The sequence below is a fragment of the Strongylocentrotus purpuratus genome, unplaced genomic scaffold (genome assembly GCF_000002235.5).
Source record: "Strongylocentrotus purpuratus isolate Spur 01 unplaced genomic scaffold, Spur_5.0 spur5_scaffold_11, whole genome shotgun sequence".
Classification (NCBI taxonomy): domain Eukaryota; kingdom Metazoa; phylum Echinodermata; class Echinoidea; order Camarodonta; family Strongylocentrotidae; genus Strongylocentrotus; species Strongylocentrotus purpuratus.
In genome coordinates, this window is record NW_022145596.1 from 8,980,712 (window position 1) to 9,008,480 (window position 27,769).

Below are 27,769 nucleotides of genomic sequence, written 5' to 3' on the forward strand. Positions count from 1 at the left end.
TAATTGTCCTGGGGTAGGGTGGTTGTCATGGGGGGGGGGCGCCTGGTTGTCTGTATGTAGCTTAGATCATGGATCACTATTGTCCCCTTCCACGTCAAGGTAATAAGTAATATAATACTGCATCATGTAAGAAGTCAGGCGCGTACGCAGGGGGCGTTTTGGGGGTTAACCCCCCCCCCTCAATTTATAAAAAATAAACAAATAAAAATAAGTACTCCTTACCCCCCAAATTGGCCAAATTTAGATTTCATGGTAAACACCGGTCGTTCAAAAGAGGTTCCAAAATTCCAAGAAACATAGAAAATTAAATTCATTTGTCTAATGTATCAATAAGAAATATAGAAAATTAAATTCATTTGTCTAATGTATCAATAAGAAATTGCGAACAAGACAATTTTTGGATGGAGTGTCACAACCCCCCCCCCCCCCCCCCCCCCCATCCTTCTCGAAGCTTTATGGCTAATTTCTTTCTAATCCGTTTGGAGGTCACTGAAGTTATGCGCATGACGAAAATTATTTAATTAAAGTGAATAATTATGAATGCCTGTTCAATAACAAGCGTTCCATGCAGAAGAGAAAATATAATATCAGTCAAAAATAATTCTCTTTAAAAACACGACACTTTTTTTTTATTTTTTAGAGATTTTTGTCGCTTGAATCCCTGCCAGTAAGTCACAATTCCTCGTTGCTGATCAAGGGGAGACGATAACCTTAATTATGTCCTTAGATTGGCAACGCATTACGTTTCGATATCAACCTGCTCATCAGAAATGAGTTGCGTACTTCAGCGAGCCCGATCCGATGTACCCATAATATACACAAAGCAGATGCCTCATAGTCATTGAGTGAGGACAGACGTTTGTTTACACTTTTGAGAACTCTCTTTTTGAGAGAACCATTCTAATTTCTGTATATCAATCATGGACAATCCACCATCATATGATGAAGTAAGTATGGATTTATTTCACATTACTACTGTAATTCAATTGTAGTGTAGGGTGTCTGTCTGAATCTGATAGCGCACTCGATTTTGTGTTGCTAAAAATTCTTTCCATAGAGATTGCACGCATAGCTCTGTGCATTCTATTACGTGCATTGCGCGATCTTTCAAAATTGGTCAATGTTTTTATTACCAAATTGAAATTCAAACCTTTATTGCTTGTGATCCTGAAGTGATACTCAATGAATTGGGTGTCATATGAAAATGCAGGTTTTTCTTCATAGTCCTAAAGGGGCGTCATCTCAGAATTATAAAAATATATTGATCAAAACAGCGATTTAAATGTTGTTTCGGTCGTAGCTCTGAGATTTGCAACTTTGGAGAAATGACTAGACCTCTAGATTCTAATTTCTAGTGTAGATCTAGGCCTACTTGCGTTTCCATTTTTGACCCTTTACTCAGGCCTGGAGATAAAAACATACCAAAAATCAACTAAATCTTCATCAATTGTTCAAATAATGGTCATGATATAGAGTAAAGGAGCCCGTTTTCGGCCACTTAAGACAAAATCCTATTTTTAGGACCCTTTACTTCCTATTTATTATCATTTTTTGTTCAAATCATGAAGCAAATATTATTATTTAAACAAAACAAGAATCCCAGAAAAAAATCACGAATTGCCATGACAATATTCATTTCAATTTTCACTGTTTCGAAGTCAGTTTTCGGCATAGCGTACCAGTTTTCGGCCGCATGTACAAAGTCAATAGGAAGCGCGCGCACGCGCGTTTCCGCGCTGATCTATAGCACAAGCGGGCGGAGCAGATATCCCACGCCGGAGCTCCCCGGAGCTCGCCAGGCCGAAAACTAGTACTGTGGTGATCGGATATTGGAATCTGAATTAGACAGAGATATCGTGTGTGCGTTGCGGTGTGCGGCTGCATTGATTTAATACATGCGATGAGATACTTTTGAGCTTGCGACTAGCACAAAATCGGGCTCTAAATCTGAAAAATACTTGAAATAAAGCTCATTTTATGGTACCCATATTTCTTACAGACACGCGTAAGATACTCGATTTTTCAGATTCGGGTAGCGGGACCGCCGATTACATCGCTAAAATGTGATATTTTAGGATATATTTTTCATTGCAAATGTGGTTCTTCAGTGACACTGGCATGGTATGGTATGTGTGGGATATGTGTTATGCTATTATGCGATGTATTTTAGAATGAATTTACCTTGCATCCAACCAATCGGCCGAAAACTGGAGCTGGCCGATTACCGGCTCCTTTACTCTAAAGTCGTTACATTTCTTTCCCTTTTCGTGTCAATTTTCTTATCTTTTTTTGAATATTTTTCCTAAAAACGAAGACATAATATTTGCGGCAAACCGCTGCACAATTGCATGCCATATACGTGTACTGTACTGACAGCGCGCATGAAGTTATCGACTGTAATTGACTTCACGCAAGCTCGCGCGCCCGCATCAGTACGGTATGCAGTCTCATGTGAACCAGCATTCAGCATTGTCACAAAAATGACCACGCAACTGAAATGAAAAACATATTTGTTTCCCCTGTGCCTTTGTTAGATGAAATGTCCAATGTTTTAGAACCTCTATATTTATGTTGGCCAAAGTTTCACTGTGTACAATTTATTTTGATACTGACCAGATCTGCAGGACAGAGCGTGATAGCCGACCCCAGCAAGTGACCCTCACCCTAGTTTTACCATCAGAGCCAGAGGATCAGAACCAAGAAAATGAACAAAGTATGTCTGGTTAGAATTATTGAAAAAAGAACTGTACTTAAAATGTACTTTAATATATTTTAAAAGAGTACAGTCATTTTTGTTTTGATATATTTAAAAAGAGTACAGTCATTTTTGTTTTTAAGTATTTTAAAAGAGTACAGTCATTTTTTGTTGTAGAATACATATTCTCTATTGGTTTTTAAATTTGTTTGTACTGGCCAATGAGCTTTCGAAATCTTAATACTAAAGGACAGAAACTGATTGTAAGTATTGTGTTACTAAATGCAGGTATTTTACACATAGTGGTAGATGTATGTCTCAAATTTGTTTAAAGAACCCATCACCAACCACCAAGAGAGAAGACAGCTTATTATTACAAGTACGTAGAATAAATTTTAAAACAAAAAAATTGTCGGTGATAATAGTCAAGATTGACCGATTGCCATAAAAAACTTATCAACAAACCACCCACTCACCCCCCCCCCCCCAAAAAAAAAATAATAATATATATATATATATATATGTAATATGTACCATAACCACCACTAATATTTGAGTGCTTGAACCAATGTTATACAATGTTTTTTTTTTTTAATTCTCCTTCTTTCTTGAAGTTGACAATTACTTAATCTCCACTGATTCTACGCCTTTTTTTCTTCTTCAGATAAGGGCAATGAGAGCACCACCACCACCCTTGAGCCCCCTCCCTATGAAGTACTAGTACCTTCAGAACCACCTCCAAAGTATGAAGAGAATGAGAGTGAATCCAAGCTCACCGACCAAGGTCTCCTTACGGTCAGTACATTATCTGATGAGAGCCAGAAGGGCGTACGTTTTGTAACTAAAAAAGAAAGTTGTTGTACTGCCCTTTTGGTGCCAAAACATGGGTCGGTCGGTTAGAAAGGAAAAAAAATTCTCCCTCTTTGGGCTGATATTTCTCAGTTTTGAATGCTTTAATATGTTTTTTCTCTAAATAACGGTAAACAAAAAAAACTTTTTAAAAAGCTGACCATAGATTTCAAGAATTTTGGGTCGGTCGCAAAGGGCAAGACAACAATTTTTTTTTTTAAAGGCCTAATACAAAGTAAATGCCCTTCTTGCTTTCAGGAAATGATTTGCCACTTCCTTTTACTTAACATTATATCTACATGTATGCAGGCGCGGATCCAGGATTTCTTAGGGGAGGGGGCCCAACTTTTTTTTTTTTTTTGCTCCCGAAAATTTGAAAATCGCGCCGGCCGAAAAGTCGCTCAGAGGTGGGGGGGGGGGGGGGGGGGGGGGGGGGGGTACAGAGCACAATTTTTTTTTTTTTTTTTTTTTAGGGTGATCTTTTAATGCCTTTTATTAAAGTGATTTGATTTTTTTCCGCTGTTAATTTCATTTATTTCATTGTCGTTTTTTTTTGCTTTTTACTATTTTTAATGCGTATTATGCTTATATGTTAGTTTTATACTGTTCTTACCTTTGCCTGTGAGCTTTGGTGATATTCATTATTTATATTTCCGTGTTTTTATCCTGTTCAGGACCATGATGTAAAACAGATTTTGTATCTACAATGTATATCTGATCCTTGTTATCCTGATTAAATATATTTCAATAAATAAATAAATAAAATACTTTTACATGACCCATCATCTTGTCAGCTATGAAATGATTGTAAATAATGAGGTAGGCTATTAAAATCATCTAACATTATTTTGTTTCTCAACTTTGATACCTATTTTTTACAGGACCAGGCAGCTGAAACTAATTCAAGACTTGGTGCAGATATGATCTTCACTCTCGCATTTATAAGTGAGTAGCATTTACAATTTTTTTTTCTAACTGGTCTGACATGATTTTACAAAAATTTTACCAGGGAACGTATTTTGAAAATAATGGTATAGTTTATGGGGGTTAAAACATTATTGCTTGTCATAACAAATCAAATAATGACAAGTCATTGGTTAATGTCTGCGCAAAGATAGAAGAGGCATCTGTACAAGCTCCTATGGTTAGTGTTTTTCTTACTACCATTCAATTGTCATGACAATTAAACTTGTTTTTCCTTTCATTTAAGATTAAAAGATAACATTTTCAGAAGACAGCCCCAGGTCATAAATATTTCATATTGTCTAATACAAATTTCGATTAAGTCTGATTATTTTGAGGTCTAATGACTTATTTGACTCTTTGTTTTTTGGGGGGTTAAGATTTTTCTTTAATAATTCATGGATTTGTTTTCTCTCTAACGGTTTTGAATCCCATTTTTTGTATTTCTTATATGAATCCACAGTCGCATTCATCTTCAACTGGATTGGATTCATCTTTGCCTATTGCCTTAGCATGAGCATGGCAGGACGTTATGGCGCCCTCTCAGGCTTCGGAGCGTCCATGGTCAAGTGGTCCATCATTGCAATGGTAATTGATCATAAGCGGCGAGATATGCTGGGATACACCAATTAATGCTTGTTCAGACATGATACAGCAAAACCGCAGCGTTTTTGTTATGACGTAATGTGTAATACGCTGCCTTTGCTGTATCCTATATGTATCTTATAACACACAACTCCTTTGTTGCACGCAGATGGCATTCGTTTACCATAATTAATGTTGTATAAACCAACCTCGTGTATTAACCGCACCCCTCTTTTTTGCCGACTTTTTTTTTGGCCGACTTAAAAAACAGTAGAGGACCTAAGATAGAACCTTGTGGTACGCAGTGTAATAGAAGAAAAATTGGAGGAATTATTATTATAAACTACATATTGAAATCTATCAGAAAGATTACTTTCAAACCAAGATGACAGACAAATTTGAGTGTTGTTCTAGTTTCCAAGTGGTGAGTCAATACACCGATTACTAAGCTTGGAGACATTGCCAGGCATAGCGCCAGGTGGAGGGGCATAAATCGAAACTTTAAAAAGGTGCGGTTAATCGGGGTCAATTACGGTACATGTTTTTTTATCATTTTGGGGTTGTTGTTTTTGCAGCAGTTTACCGCACCTTATCTGAAGAAGCCTCAGATGTAAAACCTATCTAATTAATTTGATCATGATTTAATAGGGGGGGGGGGGACTTGGTAATTTTAAAAAACAGAATCTTTACAAGGTAATGTCTACTGATATGTTGTTGGTTGGTATTGAAGGTTTATGCAGTGTTCAAAGCCTCATAGCCGTTAGACACCCTGATACAAAGTACAAAGCCTCATTCTACCCTCATCCCACCCTGTAACTTTAGATAGGGGTTGTGTAACATATCTGACTCGGATCATATCTTTGACATCCTGCTTTCATTTCCAAATAAAACCCTCGGTTTACGAGTCATTGGAACTTCATTGGAAATGCATGTCCAGGACATGTACTAGGTTTTTTTTTATGTAATTACCGGTAATGATTATGAAATGTTATATGGCTAATTGGTCATTAGTATCCTGTTCTTCTTTTAACATAATGTCATACTCTTGTCTCTAATACAATGAAACTTTAACATATCAAGGACATGTGCTAGGTTTTTAAGGATTTTGAAATGTTATATGGCCAACTGGTCATTCATATCCTGTTATTGTTATAACATGATATCAAACTCTCGTCTTTAATTCAATCCTGTTTTGATGACACATGAAGTACTGAATTGAAGCAGTATATTTGCAGTAAAATATCTAACTTATTAAACAACTGTTTTTTCTTTTACATCCTTTTCAGAATGCCGAGTGTTGTTCAGAATATTTGAAAAGTGCAGCTTGTCTTCTTGTTGCCCTGATATTGTGCGGTAAGTTTGGGGAGAAAAAAATGTCACGCATCAGGCCCTTCAATATCTTCCTTGTAAAAAATATGGTTCCATTAATTTTGATAGAAATTGTATTTGTTAATTTGTGTGTCTGAAAAAATTGCAACTTGTTCCTGGAATATCTTGCCATGTCACATTCAGTATGAATACTTCACTCTATATTTACTTTCTTTAGATATCTTGCTTCCCACAGGTCATTTCAGCTAACTGTATCATTGTCCTGTCCTGACATGATTAGATATTATTTTGAAAGTGTTCTAAAAAAGAGTTTGGTTCTGCATTGAGTCTTTGCTTTTCAAGTTTTTACTTTTCAATAAAAATAGTTATTGTTGAAAGATGATGTTGAAAGATGTGCAGTTGGCCAGATTTAATTGGTATCGTACCGTAATTGTATGGAACTTACAAATCTTATTTGGTTGAAATTTAAAAAAAAACAATGTTTTGTTTGTTAGTGCTCATGTATTATTTTTTAGTGTTATTATCTTGCTCCTTACTACACTTTGTACCTGTTTTCCATCAGGATAATGGTTTGCTTGCATGGAATGGCATTGATTATTAATCTTGGTCTCTTTTTTTTTTTTTTTTGGTAGGATTCTTGATATTTGTGAGAGGTATCTACCTACATATCAAGTATAAGGCTCAGAATCCCAATGGAGAGAATGAGAACAAGCCCATGTATATCGTCTACCATCGGATGTGAACACAACTACAGCATTCAACACACAATATCATCTGGTGAGTGCAGTAATGTGTATGTGCTCCTGCCCTCCCCCCCCCCCCCCCACACACACACACACCAATAGTTCTTAGTGTAATCAATTAACTCGTCTCTATGCTAAGACTCTCTTACATATTAAGAGGACAAGTCCTGTACCTTCTCCAGATTTTTTCGAAATAATGTTGTTAGGCTATTCTGCAGAGAATTTATTGAAAGACATAATTACAGCGCAGGTGCTCAACAAATCAATGATTATCAGCAACTGATTAAATGCCATAGGATCATTATATAATGAGTAAGGGGTCGAAAATAAGCGTAGGTATTCCAACGATGGCCTTAAGTATGAATAGAGCTTTGGACATGTACTGCACAATTATTTGAGGATTAAGGGAGACAAGGATTATCATTAGAGGTAATTACAGTGGGAAAGGATGTAATCTCAATCTTAATCTTAATCTTGAACTTTCCCAAGAACATTGGAGAGCCCCTTTTGATACAGAGGTCTGATAGGTTTATTTTGGAGCTAACAATAGAGAGGATTTGTATTCCTGTTATGAAGGATTACAACAATACTAGAACCTTGTTCATAAGCTAACCTCATCAGCACATGATAATGAAGAACAAGTTTTAAATTATATAGCAAGCTTAATATGGCTTTTCCATTGGCATTGCCTTGAACTTAACTCTAATGCTCCTTGTCATTATGGATAATCTATTTGTACAACTTTGTTAGCTTTGGGAAGTCTGCCAGAGAGGAATTTCTAGGTATCCCATTGTGGACATGTCTGTACAAGGGTATAATTGCTCCACTCAAGGTACTGTTGTTGTTGTGTTTTTTTTTTTTTTTTTTTGGGGGGGGGGGGGCTGGTAGGAGTGGTATGTAATTACTGGTATAGAGTTCAACATGTACTATTCAGAGCTTTTCGAGAAGGGCTGACTGCAACATTTAAGAAGTAAACCTTACAGATGCCTGGTAGTTTAAGAACTGAAAGCTGACTCATCAATCATCAATACATACATGATACATTTTGAGTTTTTCTATTTGTCTCATTTATATTTTTTCATTTTCATCTTTGCACTTCAGATCCATTTAAGATGTCAGAGCAAATCATCATCACATCCAGACGCAATGACAGTTTAACCATCTCATCAACAGAAGTCACAACTGGCCTTCAAACAACTCATCATGAAAAATTATAATTCTAAATGCTTCTTCAGATACGAAGCAGTAAACTGTCAGTTTTTCTGTAACATGTAAATGAATGGCAACTGCGTGCAACAAAGGACCTGTGCGTATTTCCTTATCTCTGTGTTATAAGATACAGAAATATAAACCGTATTAAACTTTTGTCATCACAAAAAAACTGCTGCAGATTACCGCCTCGTATCTGAACGAGGCTTTAGCCTCTTTGTAAGAACGTATTATTCACTTGGTGCACATTTTTTTATGTGTAGAAAAAAATTGTTATCATGGACTTGACCATAATTATAAGAGATTTATATAACTTCATTTTGTACACAAGAGAAATCTTTTACGTAATTCTGTCTTACTGTTCTAGGTTTTAGCTTTCTTTGTTGATGGAGTTTGGAAAATTGTATGAGGTACCGTATGCCCACACAAAGGCTAAAATGCTGAAGGTACTATTTAATGTTTAGATATTCATCTGTCTTCAAATGTAGAGGGGAAAAACATCCTTTGAAGCTATAAGAATATGATCATGTTGTATTAAGACAAATAGGGGGAATAAGGTTAATTATTAATGGTGAGTCCAGGGTGGTCTTCAAACCATTTATGAAATTTGCTGTCAAAGTGTTGAATAATAGCTTTTAGCTTGTGAAAGACTGTATTAAATTTCAATTCACTATGTTCAGCTGAGGGAATATTACAGTTATGTCAACAACATCTTTGATTGTTTCATGTTAATTAGATGCACTTGTGTAAACATATTTTTTGTTGATCTAGTTGAATGGGTAACCAAGAATTGTTCATGTAAATTATTGATATAAAATTCTTCATACTTCATTAGTTGATTTTGTCCCATCCCCACCCCTCAGAAAAGGATTATACATATTATTGGTAATGTGAATTTGAATTTCATTAATTGCTATAGTAATGACTTTCTAGAATTCTTATTGGGAGTAAAAGCTTATATATATATTAATTTATTTAATATTCATAATTTTCTTTTTAAATTTTAAGTTCATGAATATCAAGCTCCCAAAAATTCTATACAACTGTGAAATCTTTTTACAACAAATTGGAGATTTGAAAAAGCAATAACAAAGCTCCATTTTGCCCACATACATGGAACATATGAAACCTTACAAATATCTTACAGAAGGAAATACAAGTATTGTTCATTTGTAGGATCAAAAACCTTTTTGTTGACATATTTTTTTCTGGTTACTTTTAATAAGCTTTGTTCACAGATGGTGCATGAAACCATTTTAGTAGTGTACTTCACAAATCTGTATCTTATGACATGCACAACATTAACCCATTTACAACTGGATTCTGACATACCCATAGGCTTAATACAGGAGCCAACCAGTTCCCAAAGGGAATAGGTTAAAGACACTATGTCCCTTTTGCAGTCGACATCAAATTCTGTAGAACTTTGCAGGAATTAAGAATATGTCATGTATGTCCTATCTCTGAAATTTAAACGTTAGCAGTGTCCTAATATTCAAATTATGAAAGGAAACCTGTTTACTTGCTAAACTTCACTGTCAGACACTATTGAGTGACTGACTGGCTTTTTTTTCTTTGGTAATAACATTCATAACATGAGCTGTAAAGGGTACATGAGCATTTGTCTACATGTTTAACCCACTTCTTGTAACGGCCAAAATTAAACTGATTGGATCTTTGCGCAGCATAAAACGGTACAATGGTCTGAAAATCAGAATATTACTTACTGGCTCTATAGCTCTTAAGTCGATTTGACAACTAATAGTCATTATTTTCCCACTTACAGACATTTTCAAGTCCCTTTTTTTTAGGGAAGTTCTGAATTAGTATTATCTTTCAAATGCCGTTGGTATTTAACCTTTTCATTTTTTGGCCTGCAAATGGGACATAGTACCTTTAAGTAAAGGTAGAACCCATGATACCTGCATATACTCTTTCTTTCTCCTAATTGCCTTTCATTTACATGTGATATGTGAACTAGAATTTAAGGTTTATGAAGGGTTAAAACTACCTGCTAACATAACAATTATAGTTGTGGAGCAAATTTAACAAATGCTACTCATGTGTATAATGTACATACATACTGCTGTAATGCATTTTTTGGTTTGCTAGTAAAGAAATGTTTAATGTATATATTATGTGAAAATATATGTAGTTATCCTTATATTTAAGATACTGTTGGTTATATAGAAACCATATCCATCATATATATGTCAAGGTACATAAAGAACTGTGTGAGAAGGTCAAATCATGTTTAAAAAGTTGGGGTGAAATATGTTGATGAATTTAACTGTTTGTATTTTTAGGGGGGAGGGGGAATCAAGGTTGCTTCCATTTTCTATACTAAAAGATGAGAAATTTTCCGCGGCCCGAGCCTTTCGCAGCCAAAATAAGTTTAAGTGATCTGCAATATTTCAGTGTTGTAATTTAGCGCTGATCAGCTTGAAACTTAAATACAAAGCAAATTTTATGAAAGTTTCAAGCTTGCAGAAGTTTTTGGTTTTACAGTTTGTTGACCTTAGGCTTTTAACAATTTAACCCGCATGAAAATCAAATGAATGATTTGGATATGGAGGTAGCATGCATTATAATTGAAGATATGAACATTCCCTGGCTGGTATTGTTTTCGCTTCAAGCCTGGATATGTCGGTTGTCAGCCACGGAAAACGAGCTATATGCAGATTGCAATGTGGCTTATTAATTGTATGGTAGCAGTGCAAAGTGCTGTGTGGCCCAATTGGAAATTTGGTGTCTCGTCGCTATTCAGTGCAATTGACAGTCTTGAGAATATATAAACCCTTGATGGATAAGATATCCATCCTTTGGTAAATGGTGCTATATATGTTCCAGTAATGTGTTCCATTTAGCCTAACACCTAACATATTTAGCATATATTTTGAAATAATTAATTTTGTTTGCTCTGTCAGACTTTGGTCACATGCCTCATGTAAGATAAAATTGTTATTGCATATTCTTTTACTCTTATGCTCACATGGTCATATGGTCACATTACCCAAAAGTAGCCTGCTCGGCGGCCGAGCGGCGTGTTTTTAACCAATTCTGCCCGGCGGCCGCCCAGGCACCGCTCGTTTTTAGGGCATCGCTCGGTCGCCGCTTAAGTTTTAGCGTGGAGTTAAAATTTGGGCGGCGTCTGCTCACTTTTCACTCGCCGCCCAAAATATGCTCGGTGCCTGTGCGGTCACCGCCCCGGGCACCGACCCAATCGCTGGGCGATGCCTAAATTCCAGCAGCGACCGAGCAAGCTACTGATCGGTTGGTCGCTGCTCTGATTTGTGATCATAGCTTAACTCAAATTATTTACCAATGATTTTGATTGCTCATAAATAACAATTAAATATTCATTTATTTAGTATTACAAGTAAGCAAGTTTTAAATTTTGAGGTATCTACACACAGGGGCATTGCTTGCAGTACCATCTTACTGCTAATCTTTCTCATTAATATGGAATGCCTAACATAGCATCAGCAACTTAATTTGGAAAGGCAATTTTCGCCAAGTCTCATTCTAGTGCAAAAAGCTTATTTGAATAACAGAAGTAAGACTTTATGCTTTTCATGCTGTAATCAAATATTTTCTGCATTTTCTTCATTTATCAGAAACCATCATACTCTTTGGGTTGTTTGGGTTCTAAGTCTTTTTAATTAATTTAATGCTATTGCAAAATGTGAATTAATGAGTGTCAGCTTTTATCATGTGCTCAGCATAAATTCTATTAAATAAAAGATTGTACATTCAATTGTATCAGTTTCTGAAATTTGATTTTCTATACCCTATATGTACATTAATCAATTTGTTTCCCTTTTCTTGTGTGGTAAAACCTTATTTGGGTGTCAGTGTGCTGCTCTTTTGAGAAAAATACACTTCACGTTTGAGGGCAGTTACAAAATAAGTTAGTTTTTTTTCCCTTGTAATTCAATTTTTTACTATACTATATTATACTAGACTCAATTATACTATACTTTTGCTTGACATCTGGAGATAGAATTTTCCCACTGATATACTTGCTATAATAGGAAAGCATTAAAATATTTGAAGATTCTTGATCCCAACGCCCCCCCCCCTCCCCCACCAAAAAAAAAAAGAAAAAAAAAAAGATAATGAAAAAAAATTATAGTAATCTTCTGATAGTTTGTTAATTCAGAACACTTTCCTTTTTATTCTGCTTCAAGGGTTCTTGATGCAATTTTTTTCTCTCTAGAATTTGACAAAATATTAGATATTTAAACTCTTGTAAGAGATAAGAAATAGTTGTATTTAAGTGAACTTTTCTTTTTAGATCACACTATCAATTTCGACTTCAACACAGTTGAACCAAACCAAAGTTTGATCAAAATTGTGGAAGAGTGCCCTCTATTGTCATGTTAGAGATAAGTTTTATTTTGTGTGCAGACAGAAAGCGTACCAAGTTTTGTTGGCCTGTTTGAAGAGCAGAGTAAACTGAAAATGAGAATTCTCATAACAGCCCAACAGAACAATTCAATAAATGAAGGATTTTTTCAAATGTGACATTGCTACATCTTCCACTCTCATTCTCTCTTCTTTGTATCCCTCTCTATCTCTTCTCTTCCTCTTTCTTTCTTTCCCTCACCTTTCCTCTCCTCTTAATTTCTCCTCTCAGTTATTCCCCGCATATCAGGGAACCATTGATAGAAAAAAAAAAAAATTACTTTACGACATGCAGTAGTTTGTTCCAGTTTACCAAAGCAAAGTTCAGAACTCTTGTACTTGTATTGTATGAGGATGATTTTAATATAGCAGTACCAATGCACAAAGTTTGTAGTGCATACACTACCAACACCCATATGTGATATGCACCCGGACCCCCCACTCAGTGTCATTTAGGGTACGCATATGCATGTTCCCTCTTTTTGAAAACGCCCCCCGAGTCTGGTGTGTAAAACAGGCTTTTGTGTACTATGAGCCGGACTTTGGTGCGTGATAAGTACCCCTTTACCGGACAATTTGGTAGCACGCATGGTATCCCTCCAATCACGGAGTGGGGGGGGGGGGCAGGGATATGCATGATTGTATTTTATCTTGCCACTTAAGTACCTTACTTCCTAACTTTTGAAGAATTAATACAATTAAATTAATTTGAAACATATAAATATAATTATATATTATACATTATATGACAACTATTCACCCTCCCCAAACAAAAATTTCCTTTCTTGATCTTATATTTATGGATACACCATCTTTCAAGAAAACTTGTTAAGCGATACATATTATTTTATAATTTAACCAGTGGTGAATCTCTACAGGAAAATCAGGATCAGTATGTTGGGAATGAAATTGGTGGGGGGGGGGGGGGGCGGGAAGAGAAAGATTTCCGAGAGGACAAACCCCAACATGCATGAAATGCACATACACACAACCTCATCATCATAAGTTTGACCTTGACCAACAACGTCTTGGGTCATTCTATTTTTATTTTCAGAAAAATCTTTAAAAATCAGTCTTTTGACAATGGCAAGCAATTCCCCCAACCATCTGTTCCCTGTAATACTTCAATTATACCGTCAAAGCAAAGACTTGTAAAAGAAACTAACTATTCTTACTCTTCACTAACCAATATTTCTCCTTTCAGGATAATGAAATTTCGTTTCATTTATTTTCAGTCTGGGGTGACTCGGGTATAAGTCTTTTACAGTTTTCACTGCACTTACATAATTAGAAGGGTCTGCTGTCTGGACGTGTACTCCAGGGACAATTGCTCTGCGATACATTTCCTACACTTTTAACCGAATCCTTAAAGGTATAGACCAGTTCTGGTCATGCGATTGCATTCTGAAAGAAACGTTGTAGAATCAATCAAAAAAGGTTGATCATCTAGTATATAAGTATTGGTGTGTACTGCAAGGTTCCGAAATCATCAAAATGATAAGAAATTTGGCCCAGTCTTGGTAAAGTTACAAGCACTGTACACAGAAAGATGTATATGGGACTACGCAATATCTATCCAGGCCGGATAGATATGATAATTTACCAAATATATTGATTAGTAGGCGTATTAATAAAAACATATACTTTCACACGGTTGGTAATAAGAGCGTTCATTTCATTTTTTGAGAGGGGGCGCGTTTCCAAAACTGGTCTATACCTTTAACTCCAACCAGTGGCCAAACAATAATTACGTCTATCCCTAATCTGAAATCTAACCTGCAACCTTAACCCTAACCATGTAAATGTATTTGACCAAATAAAAGCCCAGAGCAATGTCACTGTAGCATGTGTTGGATCACCCTGGGTAATTCTTGGTTTGCACAAGTCTGTAATAAAACTGGCGGAGAGAAAGAGAAAGAGAGAGAAAGCGGGGAAAGAAAGAGGGAGAGAGAGAGAAAGAGAGAGAGGTGGAGGGAGAGAGAGAAGGAATAGAGAGAATGAAGAGAGAGAGAAAGAAGAAAGAGAGAGAAAGAGTAAGAGAGAGAGAGAAAGAGAAAGAGGGAGAGAGAGAAGGAATAGAGAGATAAAAGAGAGAAAGAGAGAGGAAGAGGGGGAGAGGGAGGAAGAGAGAGAGGGAGAGAGAGAGATGGAAAGAGAGAGAGGGAGAGAGAGAGATGGAAAGAGAGAGAGAGAGATAAGGAGAAAGAGAGAGAGAGATAAGGAGAAAAAAAGAGAGAGATATGGAGAAAGAAAGAGTCCGGAAATGATTAGGGCAAATTAAATATGATTTATCTCTGGTTCTATTTACCCTGCCATGATTGGTATCTGGAGTACAGTTTGACAAGGTTCAAAGGTCAAGTTTGCCAAAGAGAAGCCGACCTTTGGCCGGATGAAGACACTTAAAAAACGGTTTGGCGGAGAGAGACGATTTATGAGACACTTGTTTTGAAGTTGATGGGAGAGTCCAGGGTTTTTATGATGGCACAGGAAGATAATCTTGTATTTACCGGATTCTATTTTTTCGTTTTGGAATAAAGTTTAGGTGATTTAAGTGAAGAGCAGTTACTGTCACAATGCACGCCATTGAGTTTTAAGATATGACCTACTTATCGCAGAGCAGACCAGATATATTGAAAGTGACAGATAGAGGGAGACAGGGTAAAGGTTTGAATGACAATGAAATAAAGTTTTTGTGGCAACTACCTTCAACTCAGACTTATACATTTTCACACAATTTGACAGGCAATAGCCCCCTCATTGTTACAATGATGTAAAATGGATGAGTGCCAAACAATTTAATTACCGGTACTTCTATTTGCTATATGGAGGCCTATATGTCGCCTGCCACCATGAGATTCTACTAAGTGGATTACATGTTGGGGGGGGGGGGGGGGTAATTTTCTCCCAAATAAGTATTTTATAACTGGTTCCTTGAATATGAAAATGTTTTGCAATATAGAGGTCTGTATACTAACATGACTGTCTTGAGAGGGGGTGATAAGTTTTCCTCCAATAATATCAGGACTTCACCTTGTATCCTATGGAGTGAAAGCCTCAAATTATTTTTTGCATTTGCTTCAAAGTTTTATGCAACCTCTATGACTTTAAATGTCTTGTGCATCATCTGTCTTTCTTACAATGAGCAAAATAAACTCTTTAACATGATTGCAACTCCTTTAGAAAAAATTAACCTAGGGCAATTTCAATAGCCTTGTACGTCATCTATTGAAATATGTAAACACGACAATGACGTATTACGTAATCTGGACATGATTTCTATGGGACATACAAAAGGATTTTGAAATTACTCTCCAGTTGATTTTTCGAAAATAGTCGCGATCATGTTCCCTATTCGTTGGCTGAAATAATATTAATTCAGAAATTTAATTTCTTCCAGTTAAGTGATAACCCAAAATAGGCCAAGTCTTTTGAGTAATTTACACCAACGTTACTCTATAAAAGTAGCCAGCCAGGTGCAAAAAATAGTATTTCAAAGATAAGTTTAAAGTAGTATTTTTAAGATATTCATTTGATAAGTGTATAAGCTCTCACAGCAATGGCTCTATCAAATTAGTTAGAACATAACACTAAAGCTACGCCATGCAGAATTATAGCAAATGTACTCGCAGTACTGTAATACCGGTATGTCATTTCCAATTTTCTTTCTTTTCATCACATCCTGTTTCTTGGCCCGATGAAAGCTCATAACTCTTCATTATGGGTTATAATGCCAACAGGTTAGTTTATCACATAAATATCACAACATAGATTCTACATCCTTCCTCCATGTTATAACCCCGCCTATGGTATCAACATCACGCACGCATGAATGTAAACACGGAACTGGGGGAGGAATAAACTCGAAAGAGGAAACGGGATGTAACTCTGTTCTTCTTGCATCAAAAGCTTGGTGCTGCTAATATTTTATAATTATAAACTTCCATAAATCATCACCTCAAATATTTTTGTGTTTAATTTTTCTGTGAAATGTAATGAGGCACTCTATGTGACGATTGTCAAACAAAATATACATGCAGTCACTCTTTCTTTGAAATATATAGACAGAAGGATGTATGTTGTATGCTGAGGGTAAGAAGGGAATTAACTTGTATCATTTAAAGGGGAAGTCCACTATGATATCAAGTTGGTTTTAATGGAAGCAGAATTTTGAGAGGAACAGGTCAGTGACAGTTTGAATGAAATCTGTTTTAAAATTTGTAAAAAATGTATAAACTTTTGAAGTTGCAATTAAGCAAACACAAATTGGCAACAGTGTGCATATTTTACGAGCTCCTCACCAATTTGCTCTGTACAGAAAATTCCATAAACTTTAATTTTCTTAGTTATTGATGATGGAATAGGTTCGTTTCATACAGGGTTTTATAGAAACATATTTGCAATAATTATATTTGGGTGCATGAAGGTTAAAAATTTTCCTTCGGGAAAACAATTTGAAATTTCTGATTTTGTTTTATTTTTTTTACTACACAGCAAATGGGAGGGAGGCTCAAACTTTCACTGACCAATTCCTCTCAATTTACTGCTTTCATTAAAGCCAACTTGATGTTAGGGTAGACTCCCCCCTTTAACACATACTTAATACACTTCTAGCTCTCAACAGAGTTATTTCATAAAAATTGTAGTTGTAAATCATATGGTATGAAATAGACAGCTATTACAACATATCTTTCTATATTACAAAGTAGCTCTCAACAATTTCAATTCCCATGAAAATCTTTGATATGAGACAGAGGGTAAGGGGAAGAGGAGGTGAGAGTGGGGGCAGAGTAATGTGGGGGTGGGGGGGGGGGGGGGGCGGGGGCAAACATCAAATGTTTCATAAAATATGCTGCAGTTCACATCAATTTCAATTCCCATAACATCCATCGCAAGGAGGGATAGAGAAAGAGAGGGGGATAAAGGGAAGGATAAAGAGAATGAGGGAGAAAAAGAGGAAGGGAGAAAGAGAGGGAGGGAGAGAGAGAGAGAGGGAGAAAGAGAGAGGGAGAAAGAGAGGGAGGGAGAAAGAGGGAGGGACTTACATCATATGTTCCTATAGTCCAACCAAGGGACTCCTTGGTCCAATTTCTGCTTTGTTCCTTTAACTGATATATGGTCAATTTTGTACGACTATTATAATGGCATCTGTTCCCCCCCCCCCCCCCCCTCCCGCTCCCCCTTTCCCATATTTCTTAACAAAGATTTTGTTCTTCTCACTATCAAATAATCTGATATGTGGTGAGAAATCAGACTCTCTCTGCATCTTTCTATTGGTTCTTTTTTCCAGGGGGGATGTCAATGTGTAATCCCATTACCAAGAACTCTACTTTCATACCCCTTTGAATCCATCTCCCCCCCCCCCCCCACCACCACCACCACCACCATCAACATCCTCCTACCAATCTACCATGACACCCATGACGCAGGAAGGCATCAATCAATCAATCTTTGACTTTACCTTTCATCATCTTCATCCGACATCCTCCTTCTCTCAGCCGTTTCACTGGAAAAAAAAACCTCCATGAAATCAAGGCAGCTCAGCCATACCCAAACAAAAACATACAATGAGAACTAGAACTTGGGGCACGTTCACATCAAATCTTAATCCTCTACTCGCTTTGGTCGACCCATGGATCAAACACTGGACTGCCACAGTCAACCTTTGTCACATCTACAGTGAACATGATGTGTCAGTCCCTACTTCCAATCCATGACGAATAATGAGTTAAGCTTGTTTTGTGTAGAAGCATATCTATTCATCAGTAATGTTTTTGTCTTACAAGGAGATACGGTGCCTGGGGTTGATGGATGATTAATTCTTGTAAAAGTATATTGATAGTGACGTATTTAACTTTAACTGGATGTGGTTTATTGTTTGGCCACTATCTTATATTGAAATGCAGCAGTATGACATATGACAACACATATTGAAACTTAAGGCATTTGTTATAGTTTGCTTAATACCTTCTGCTCCTTCAGAGGTATATAGATTAAGAAAAAATAATGTTTGATAATCTTTTTATTTAACTATTAAACCTACATACAAGTGAACAAAGTAGACATCTAAACAAATATGCTGGATGAATACAAATAATTCCCATGTGACTTTAATGAATAATCATTTAAAAATAAAATCATATACAATGAACAAATCATACATTACTAATAAACAAACAAAGTATAATTTATACCGGGCATGGTGGCTCAGTCGTTAGAGCGCCCGCCTCATGAACGGGAGGTCGTGGGTTCGAACCCCGGCCGAGTCATACCAAAGACTTATAACAATGGGACCTTCTGCCTTCTAGCTAGGCGCTCAGCATATTAGATTGGAGAAGGGTAGTAATAACATATTATGTTATGCAGGGCCCGCTGGAAGAACAGTTTCATAACTGAAGTGGCTACCCTGGGTAAATAAAAGTTATTATTATTATTATTATTATTATATACAAATTAATAAATCATATGCATGTGAATAAGTTATACATATAAATGATCAAATATATCATACATAAAAATGAACAAACCATATTTATACAAATATAACTAACATAAATATAAACCATAATCATACAAATGAATAAATAATAATAATAATAATTAAATCACAGACAAATGAAAAATCATATAAAATAAATATACAATTGAATAAGTCATAACAAATAAACAAATGACGTATGAATGAAACCTATACAGTGCCTAAAGGTGATCTAGAATTGCTAATATGAGATAGACAAAAATAATAAAGTGAGTAAGCATGTGATTTCTACATTTGAATCTAAACCTCTTTAAGAGTTTAAGATGTGAGTGTGAACAACTCCCCTTGATGGGAAGTATTATGATTTAGGGCTGACAAATGAGAATAGGCTGTCAAAACATACAGTTTATCTTCATCTCCTGCTTGTAAATCTACCATCTCATTTTGTTTTCTCTTTTCCTCCTTCTTTCCTGTCCTGCCCCCTCCTTCTCCATCACTTGCTATCACCTAACAATAATTCAAGTTCTGGGTCATTGAAAGGCTTAGAAGTCTGATGAGGGGTTGCCGTTGGGGTAGGACTGGAAGCTGGAAAGAGAGATTGATTAATCGACCCTCCTTAGAGTTCATGTTAGGGAGTATGAATATAGATTGATTGGAAGATATTGTGTCCTAAAATCATCGGTATCACATTGTTATTCTATCAGCTTTTCCTTCTGGATATAAATTTAATCTTATAATTCCTGTAATATCATTTGTTTTGACAGATAACTTCTGGATCAGTGATCTTAGCAGTCTGATGTAGCCAGTAGGTAATGCCTCTACTTTGGGGTTAGCTTTGTATGCTGTAAAAAAGTGATTATTCGTCCACATTATTAATCTCCATCACATCATTATTCAATCAGTCATATTTCTGGTGCTAATCTTATACCTGAAGTTTTATTCCTCATCACCCTTCAAGGAATAATTCCCCTATATCAATTGGAAAAAGACATCTTTCTGGCTCCAATCTTAAAATGACTTTTTATTAAATTGTCAATTTGAAGCAAATAATATAAATGACCTACAATTTTTCTCAATGGTATAGCATATGACCAAGAGCTTCAAAATAATCACTGTGCACAATTTTCATTAAACTATAACCTTTGAAAAGGTGAAAAGTTTTAGTATCCATGATTAAGGCAGAAATTGCCGATTTGAAATAAAATAAATCATAAACCAACACCTTTAAATTATAATTACAATTTTCTCAATGTTATATAGCATTATTCAAGGCTACAAATTAATATTGTGTACTGTTTACATTACAGGTAAACTATAACCCTGAAATGACTGGAAAAGTTCTTAGCATCCATGATTGGGATAGAATTGCCAATTTGAAACAAGATTATTCAAGGGCCAACACCTTTCATATTAAATGAACACTTTCCTAAGTCTTATAGCAAGCTAAAGCATTCTTGTAATATTTTGCACTGCAGTTACATCAAACTATAACCCTGGACTACCTCAAACTATTTGGCCCTTAATTTCTCTCCAATCGAGTTTAATCTCCCTCAATGATATTTGCTACCAGCTGCCACATTAACCTCCGATATGCTGTTGCCTTTTACTATTCCAACTTTTTTGTTCAAGATCATAATTCATAAAGGTACTTGCAATATGATCAATTGAGCTCAGAGAGAACGATCCCGCACGGGTCTTTGTTGATGCTGTTTTGCCATCTCTGATTTAATGATGGAAGCGGCCATGTCATGGCAAATTAATCAAACCTAAAAGCAAGGAACTAATCACGATTATTTCTCTTTCTTCTGGCTCTATGGTAGAGAGGTTAAATTCTTTGATTGAAGACAAATTGCCCATGAACAAATCTTTGAATCATAGACCCCGTTCTCACTCACTTTGAAAGTGGTCTTAGTTAGACCGCTCCAGAGGAACGGGTCTTGAGGAACGGTTTGCAAGCATACACACTCCAAGCAGTATTTAATGGCTCAAACCGCTCCACGAGTCAAAGTGGTCTTGTTGCTATGGCAGCTCAGGTCAGCAGATCAATTCTTTCGCGCGCGGAATACAAACCGTATGTACCGTACTACATGTTTCGCACCGAAGGTCACTAGCTCACTTCCATTCAAAGTACGCTTTCCGTTCACATTGCACGTTAGAGCGCTCCAAACCGCTCTTAATAAGACCTGCTCCTCAAGACCACCTCGGAAGGTGGTCTTCTGGAGCAGTCCAGAAGTCCACTTCCTGGACCACTTTGACTGTTGTCACTCACCTAAGAACCGCTCCTGAGGAACGGGTCTTAGTTAGAGCGCTCCAGAGCGCTCCAACGAAGTGAGTGAGAACGGGGTCTCAGTGCACCATTGTGAAGCTCTTTAGAAATAGCTGGAAGAGTTAGAATGCATAACACACAGGAGAAAGAAGGGGAGTAAGCAAAATTCATGGAGTATCAAATATTTGAAATGAAATGATAAATACTTTGGAAAAAATGTGGATGGCAATCACAAAGAATGTGAGTTTTAACTAAAACTAATGATGATTTTATCCCCTTACCACATGTCAAAAGTTCAAATTTTTAAAGGATTTATGTTTACAAATAAAGCTTGGGTTCTCCTTTAAATTTGGTATCATTTGTAAACTTTTCAGACAATTCTATGAAATCTTGATTCAGATGCATGGTATTCTATATTTTCTCTTGTGGTTGCGCTCTAGAAACTTGAATGTTAAATCACCATTTAAAAGGGCATGGGACTGAACATTTTTTTCAAAATGGTACATTAACACTTTGAACATGCTGGATCCAATACTATAAAGGTTGAATGTAGCATGTTTATTGTGCTAATCTGCCTTTTTGAAAAAGTGGTCACTCCTCAGCCCTCTAAATTGTGATATATAATTGTAGTTTTAGAGTGTGCATTGTACATAAATTTGGGGAAACTATTTTCTGGGGTAAAAATGGGTTAATCATGTAAAAAAAAAAAACACTTTTTATATACTGCCAATAAGTTAAAATGACAAACTTCAAAATGTATCAAGAATGATGTATTCATGATGTCTGATGCATTGTCATTATGACTTGAAACAAATTTTAAAATCCTTTCCTTGGGGCCAAATATAGCCTTAAAGTCAAATGCAACTAAATGCTGCCAAAAGTACCACATGATATTGACGAAACCCTCAAAATGGATCAAGAATAATGTATTCACAATTTTCTAAGCATCGCAAATATATCTCTCACAGCTAATCATTAAATCTTTTCAAATTTAATTAAATCTTCCATCTAAAACCTAAAAACATACCCCTTAACAATCTTTTTTGAGTGACAAACTTCAAAACGGAACAAGAATGATGTCTCTTAGACTTCCAATGCCTTGTAAATATGAACATGCAACAGATTGATAAAATGCTTTTCTTGCGGCCTAAAGTACCCTTTTACAAGAAATGCATTTACTTTTTAAAATACTGCCTAAAGTACCACATGGAATTGATAAAACTTCAAAATGGATCAAGAATGATGTATTTCCGATCTCTGATGCTTTGTAAATATGACTTGCAACAGATTGATAAATCCTTTCCTTGTTGCCAGTATGTTACTTTTTAAAATGCTGCCCAAAGTACCAAATGGTATTGATAAGATCGAGAATGATATATTTCCGATTTCCTCTGCTTTGTAAATATGACTTGCTAGAGATTGCTAAATCCTTTCCTTGTTGCCAGTGATCTCCCATCCACCCCCTTAGACCGGAGCCCTTTTGTTCCCAGCAGGAAGCGAAGGTTTTTCAGCCTACCTGTCAAATCCTAACGGTTCTTTCTCTGCTTTTGACACTCTGCTATGCTGGAGTATTATAGCCCTAGCTATCGGCAAGGATAAAGCTGAAAGGAACTTGTTAGGAACACCGATACAAAGCACTACCTGATTTCCCAATAAGCCGCACCACCGTTGAAAGGCCCTCTTGAGCCGTGTTCACAGTTTAGCAAAGTTCTAGAAAGTATATGGTTGTGAGGAGCAGAAAGTTCCTGTTAATTTTTTACTTACTGTACCATATACTGTAAACCTAGCAGTCATGAAACTTTTGCAGGCTATTAGTATTAACAATTGCCTCTTAGTGAAAAAACTTCCATGAATTGTATTGCCCAAATTTGGTTTTGGGATTCCATTATTTTGCAGCATAAAACTTTTAAGATTATGAACCACTTGTGAATTTGATTTTCTAGCTTTGCAGCAGCCAACTATATGATTGTGAAATGCATACATTATAGTGGGGTATTAATTTGCAGGGTTATTTTGCCCATCCGGTCCATAGTACTGGATATGATGTTAATTCAGCTCCAGATAAGAAATAAGAAGCCTTGCTGGATGGGTGCTCTGACAGAATACTCAGAGGATCTCAAATTGTACAAAACATGGAAAATATTTCCCTCTTAAAAGAAGATTACCCGGTACTGATCCAAACTGTAAGTGCTGAGAGTTTAAAGCTCTGCATTGTGTACGAATATGGATTGGATTCATAAAATAGGAAATCTTATGGGTTTTCAAAGGAAATATAAAAGAGTTTGCAAACAAGAGAATTATTTTGTACAACCTGTAGTTAGTTTCTAGAAAATGTAGAGTGTGTAAATGTGAACACAGCTTTGGAGATAAAGACTCCAGAGTGTTAACATGTACCTGTGAAGCACTTTAGCTGGCTGGCTTAGTCATGTACTTAGCTGTGTTTGGTTGTTTTGTTCTGGCTTTCTCCTCTTTGTGTTTAAACAACAGGTTGGGAAACACTTTCTGCTCCGTTATTTCTGTTTTCTTCTATCGCTCTCTCCTTGACTATGATTCATTTTCTTTCTCCCTTTTTTTTTTTCTTCCTCATACCCTTTCCCTTCGGTGCATTATAACTACAAGGGAGCAACAACATCTTAAATCCATTCTTTTTTTGTTGGCTGCCATATATTATTCCCCCTTCCTTTTTCTCTCTTATTTTTGCATTCTTTTGAAGCTCAAGTATGAAGCTTACCACCTACCACTTTCTTACTCTTTCCCTTCCATATAACTCTATTTACCAATATTTTTAATCTTCTTCAAAAATATATTTCCTTCTCTACTATATGCAATTCGAAACAGCCACACCCCTTTCGTTTATCAAGTTATTAAGTTTAAACACCAATTAAACCACAGTTCCTGAGCATCTACAATGCACCAACAGAGTTCCAGCACCACCCCTCCCCCTTCCCCTATTCCTTCCAAACCTGTCTATTCCATATCCCCCATCTTCTGTTATATATCTATTTCTTTTTTTCCTGTGATCATTTTAAAGACAATTCATGCTCCCCCCCCCCCCCCACTACCACCATTACTTCTACACCCCTCTACATCATACCTCATTCTTCTTCATAAATCTGTCTCTTCTCTCCTATCCTTGCATTTTTGAAGCCCCATTTTGTACCCCACCACCCCCTTTTTCCTTCTACACCCCTCTCCACCATACCTTATTCTTCTTCATAAATCTCTGTCTCTTTTCTCTCCTCAGTATTCTTGCATTTTTGAAGCCCCATTTCATACTCCGCCACCCCTTTTTTTCTCCTACGCCCCTCTCCACCATACCTCATTCTTCTTCATAAATCTCTGTCTCTTTCTCTCCTATTCTAACATTTTTGAAGCAACATTTCGTTCCCCACCACCCCCTTTTTCCTTCTACGCCCCTCTCCACCATACCTTATTCTTCTTCATAAGTCTCTGACTCTTTTCTCTCCTCAGTATTCTTGCATTTTTGAAGCCCCCATTTCGTACCCCACCACCCCCTTTTTCCTGCTACGCCCCTCTCCACCATACCTTATTCTTCTTCATAAATCTCTGTCTCTTTTCTCTCCTATTCTTACATTTTGAAGCCCCATTTTGTACCCTACCACCCCCTTTTTTCTTCTACGCCCCTCTCCACCATACCTTATTCTTCTTCATAAATCTGTCTCTTTTCTCTCCTATTCTTGCATTTTTGAAGCCCCAAATTTGTACCCCACCCCCTTTTTCCTGCTACGCCCCTCTCCACCATACCTTATTCTTCTTCATAAATCTCTGTCTCTTCTCTCTCCTATTCGAGCATTCTTTTGAAGCAGCGATGACAATGGGTTATTTCACCGTGTCTTCCGGTGTCCTTGCAGCCTTTCATTTCAAGGTGTCAGTGTTTAGCAGGCATACCTGGTGAGAAGAACAATTAAACAAGTTTAAAGGTAAAATCCACTTTATGCATATGCATTTCAACTTAAAAATAGTATGATTTTTTAATGTTTCTGCATTCTCTTGATGAATTTTTGCTGAAATTTGGTTTCTTTTCATTTCAAGGTGTCTGTGTTAAACAGGCATATTTGGTTAAAAGAGACGGTAGATCAAAAGTCCACCATTAACAAATTTCTAGGATTTGCATTTCCAATGAATATCATTCTTTTGTTAATATTCCTCCAGATACATACTTTTGGTGTTTTTGTTGTTGTTCTTGATATTTGGTTATTTTTTTTCCTTTCAAATTAATGGGAGGATATCATTGTTTGAATGGCATTCCTAGTACAAAGAATGGTGTCAAAATTTGCATTATGAAATCCAATTTTACAATATAATGGAAAAGTGTTGACGCCTCTGTCTAAATTTTATGAAATGTTGGTGATCCTTAGTTGACACTTAGTTGTTTGTTTCTTTCCTTTCGATACAAAATGTCACTATTTAGATGTCATGGCTTGTAAAGGAAAAAACAATTTCAAACCACTTTTACAATATTTTGTTTTGATAAAATATGCCACATTAATTATCACCTGTTTCTGCAGCCACTTTGATAACCTTTTGTTGGCATTCAAGTTTTTTTTCTTTGAATCCAAATGTGACACTATTTAAAAAGGAAACATGCAAACAAATATTCAAAAGGAGATATGACCATCTTTACAATATTTTTCTCCTTTTTTTGGGGGGGGGGGGGGGGCTCAATATACAACATACAATTTTTCGTGAATACAGTTCAAGTAAACATGTACTTTTGGTAATTCTTTTATCTCTTTCATGGTGTCGCTGTTTTAGATGCCGCCGATCTCACACATTCCGGGCATGAAGAAGTGAAAGATAAATATTTTGAGAGAAATAGCATCTTTTTGACAGCTCAGGATTATCTGTTTCTGTAGAATATTCCCATCAAGGTGTCACAGTTTTGTTGGCACTCCTAAAGAGAAGTGTCAGAAAACTATTTTTGGGGATAATCCATTCTTATTCAACCTTATGAAATATGCACTATCATAGAATATTCCCTATTCTTTAGATTGTTCTATCCTACTTTTGTTGACTTCAACAATTTTCCTCTTAAGTTCAATCCAAGGTGTTGCTGTTTTGAAAGCTTATTTGGTTAGTAGAAATGAGAGATAACTTCTATATGAAACTCTATATTTAGCAAATGGTAGGAACATAGACACTTTTTTTCCACGTGTAACCCCAAAGAGAATTGTTCAATTCTTCACAAAACAGCTGTGCATTGGTTTTACATTTAACAGTCATGAATGCTAATTTACATCATGGCGCAGAATGTAAGTTATTTTGCATCTCATATTAATTTGACATTTCACTTTAAAAAATAAAAATTCACAGCACTTTAGAATTGTTAGTATCATGTTATTTACCCATTGAAATCACAGAAGCCTGAAGGGACAGGGGTTACTAAAAAACAATTTTGAACCGTAATGTTCGCCACCTCTTTTCCTTTAGGCCTTTATGGCCTTTAAAAAACCAACATATGGACTCTCATATTTGATGCAAGTAGTAGGTTGTCGAAAGTGTAATTACTGCATATAATATCTTGACTTGTATTTCAGCATGTATGTGCCAGACTGTAAATTCATTCAAAGGAATACTGCAATTCTCTTATAAACCAAACTAAAGGAAGGTAGAGGAGAAGCAAGTAATAAGTACCTGGTAACCTTTCAAGATATTAAGCAACTCTACCTTAAAAGGATTGGGTATCTTTGCCTCAGATTCTAAACAAAATCCTGGATTTAGCTCATGCTGCAATCATAATTATAAACATTTAGATCAGTCAGGAATCCCATGACTTTTACAAGCCAATCAAGATATTGATGATTGGAAACTGAAATGTCAAAAAAACGTTTTTCCAATTGTTTTTAGAACACTACAGTCTTTTGACGCACTTCATGATCATTTTGAAGTGGAATTTTTTAAGGCTATAATATTAGACCATATCACAGACACTGATAACACGTAGGGCCATGCATCTCAGATTTATAAAACTGGAAAACTGGATGCCTTTAAAGACCTTTAAAAAAAAAATTTAAGAGTATCAAGTGAAGATATACTGTATAATACAACATGCACCGTTATTACCAACTTCATAAGCTAATGTGAATTATGCTCAAATAATGAAGCAATAGACCACACCAAAGTGTTATTTCCCCTTTAAGAAAGGAAATCACACCATAAACATCTTTACTTGTGATTCCAACCCTTACACAACTCACTCCGGCGATCAGCGCAAACAATAGACCGGA

At 36.2% G+C, this 27,769-nt stretch overlaps 1 protein-coding gene across 2 annotated transcripts; it reads left to right on the forward strand.

Annotated features, from left to right (window-relative positions):
- Positions 1-793: 793 nt before the first annotated feature.
- LOC577415 (NEDD4 family-interacting protein 1) lies at positions 794-9,207 on the forward strand. Of its 2 annotated transcripts, none has more exons than XM_011674524.2 (8): positions 794-947; positions 2,617-2,722; positions 3,360-3,490; positions 4,426-4,489; positions 4,971-5,095; positions 6,379-6,445; positions 7,054-7,198; positions 8,266-9,207. In XM_011674524.2, exons 1-7 carry the CDS (start codon positions 921-923, stop codon positions 7,161-7,163), a joined length of 630 nt encoding a protein of 209 aa, XP_011672826.1. In that variant the 5' UTR covers positions 794-920; the 3' UTR covers positions 7,164-7,198; positions 8,266-9,207. The 2 variants fall into 2 exon arrangements, with proteins under 2 accessions (XP_011672826.1, XP_011672827.1); XM_011674525.2 differs by having other exon boundaries at positions 795-947; positions 2,617-2,713.
- The last annotated feature ends 18,562 nt before the right edge of the window (positions 9,208-27,769 follow it).

Coding starts and splice junctions, on each gene's coding strand:
- LOC577415 (XM_011674524.2), top strand. CDS start 921: ATGGACAATCCACCATCATATGATGAA. Junction 3,491..4,425: donor CCGACCAAGGTCTCCTTACG/GTCAGTACATTA, acceptor TATTTTTTACAG/GACCAGGCAGCTGAAACTAA. Junction 6,446..7,053: donor TGTTGCCCTGATATTGTGCG/GTAAGTTTGGGG, acceptor TTTTTTTGGTAG/GATTCTTGATATTTGTGAGA.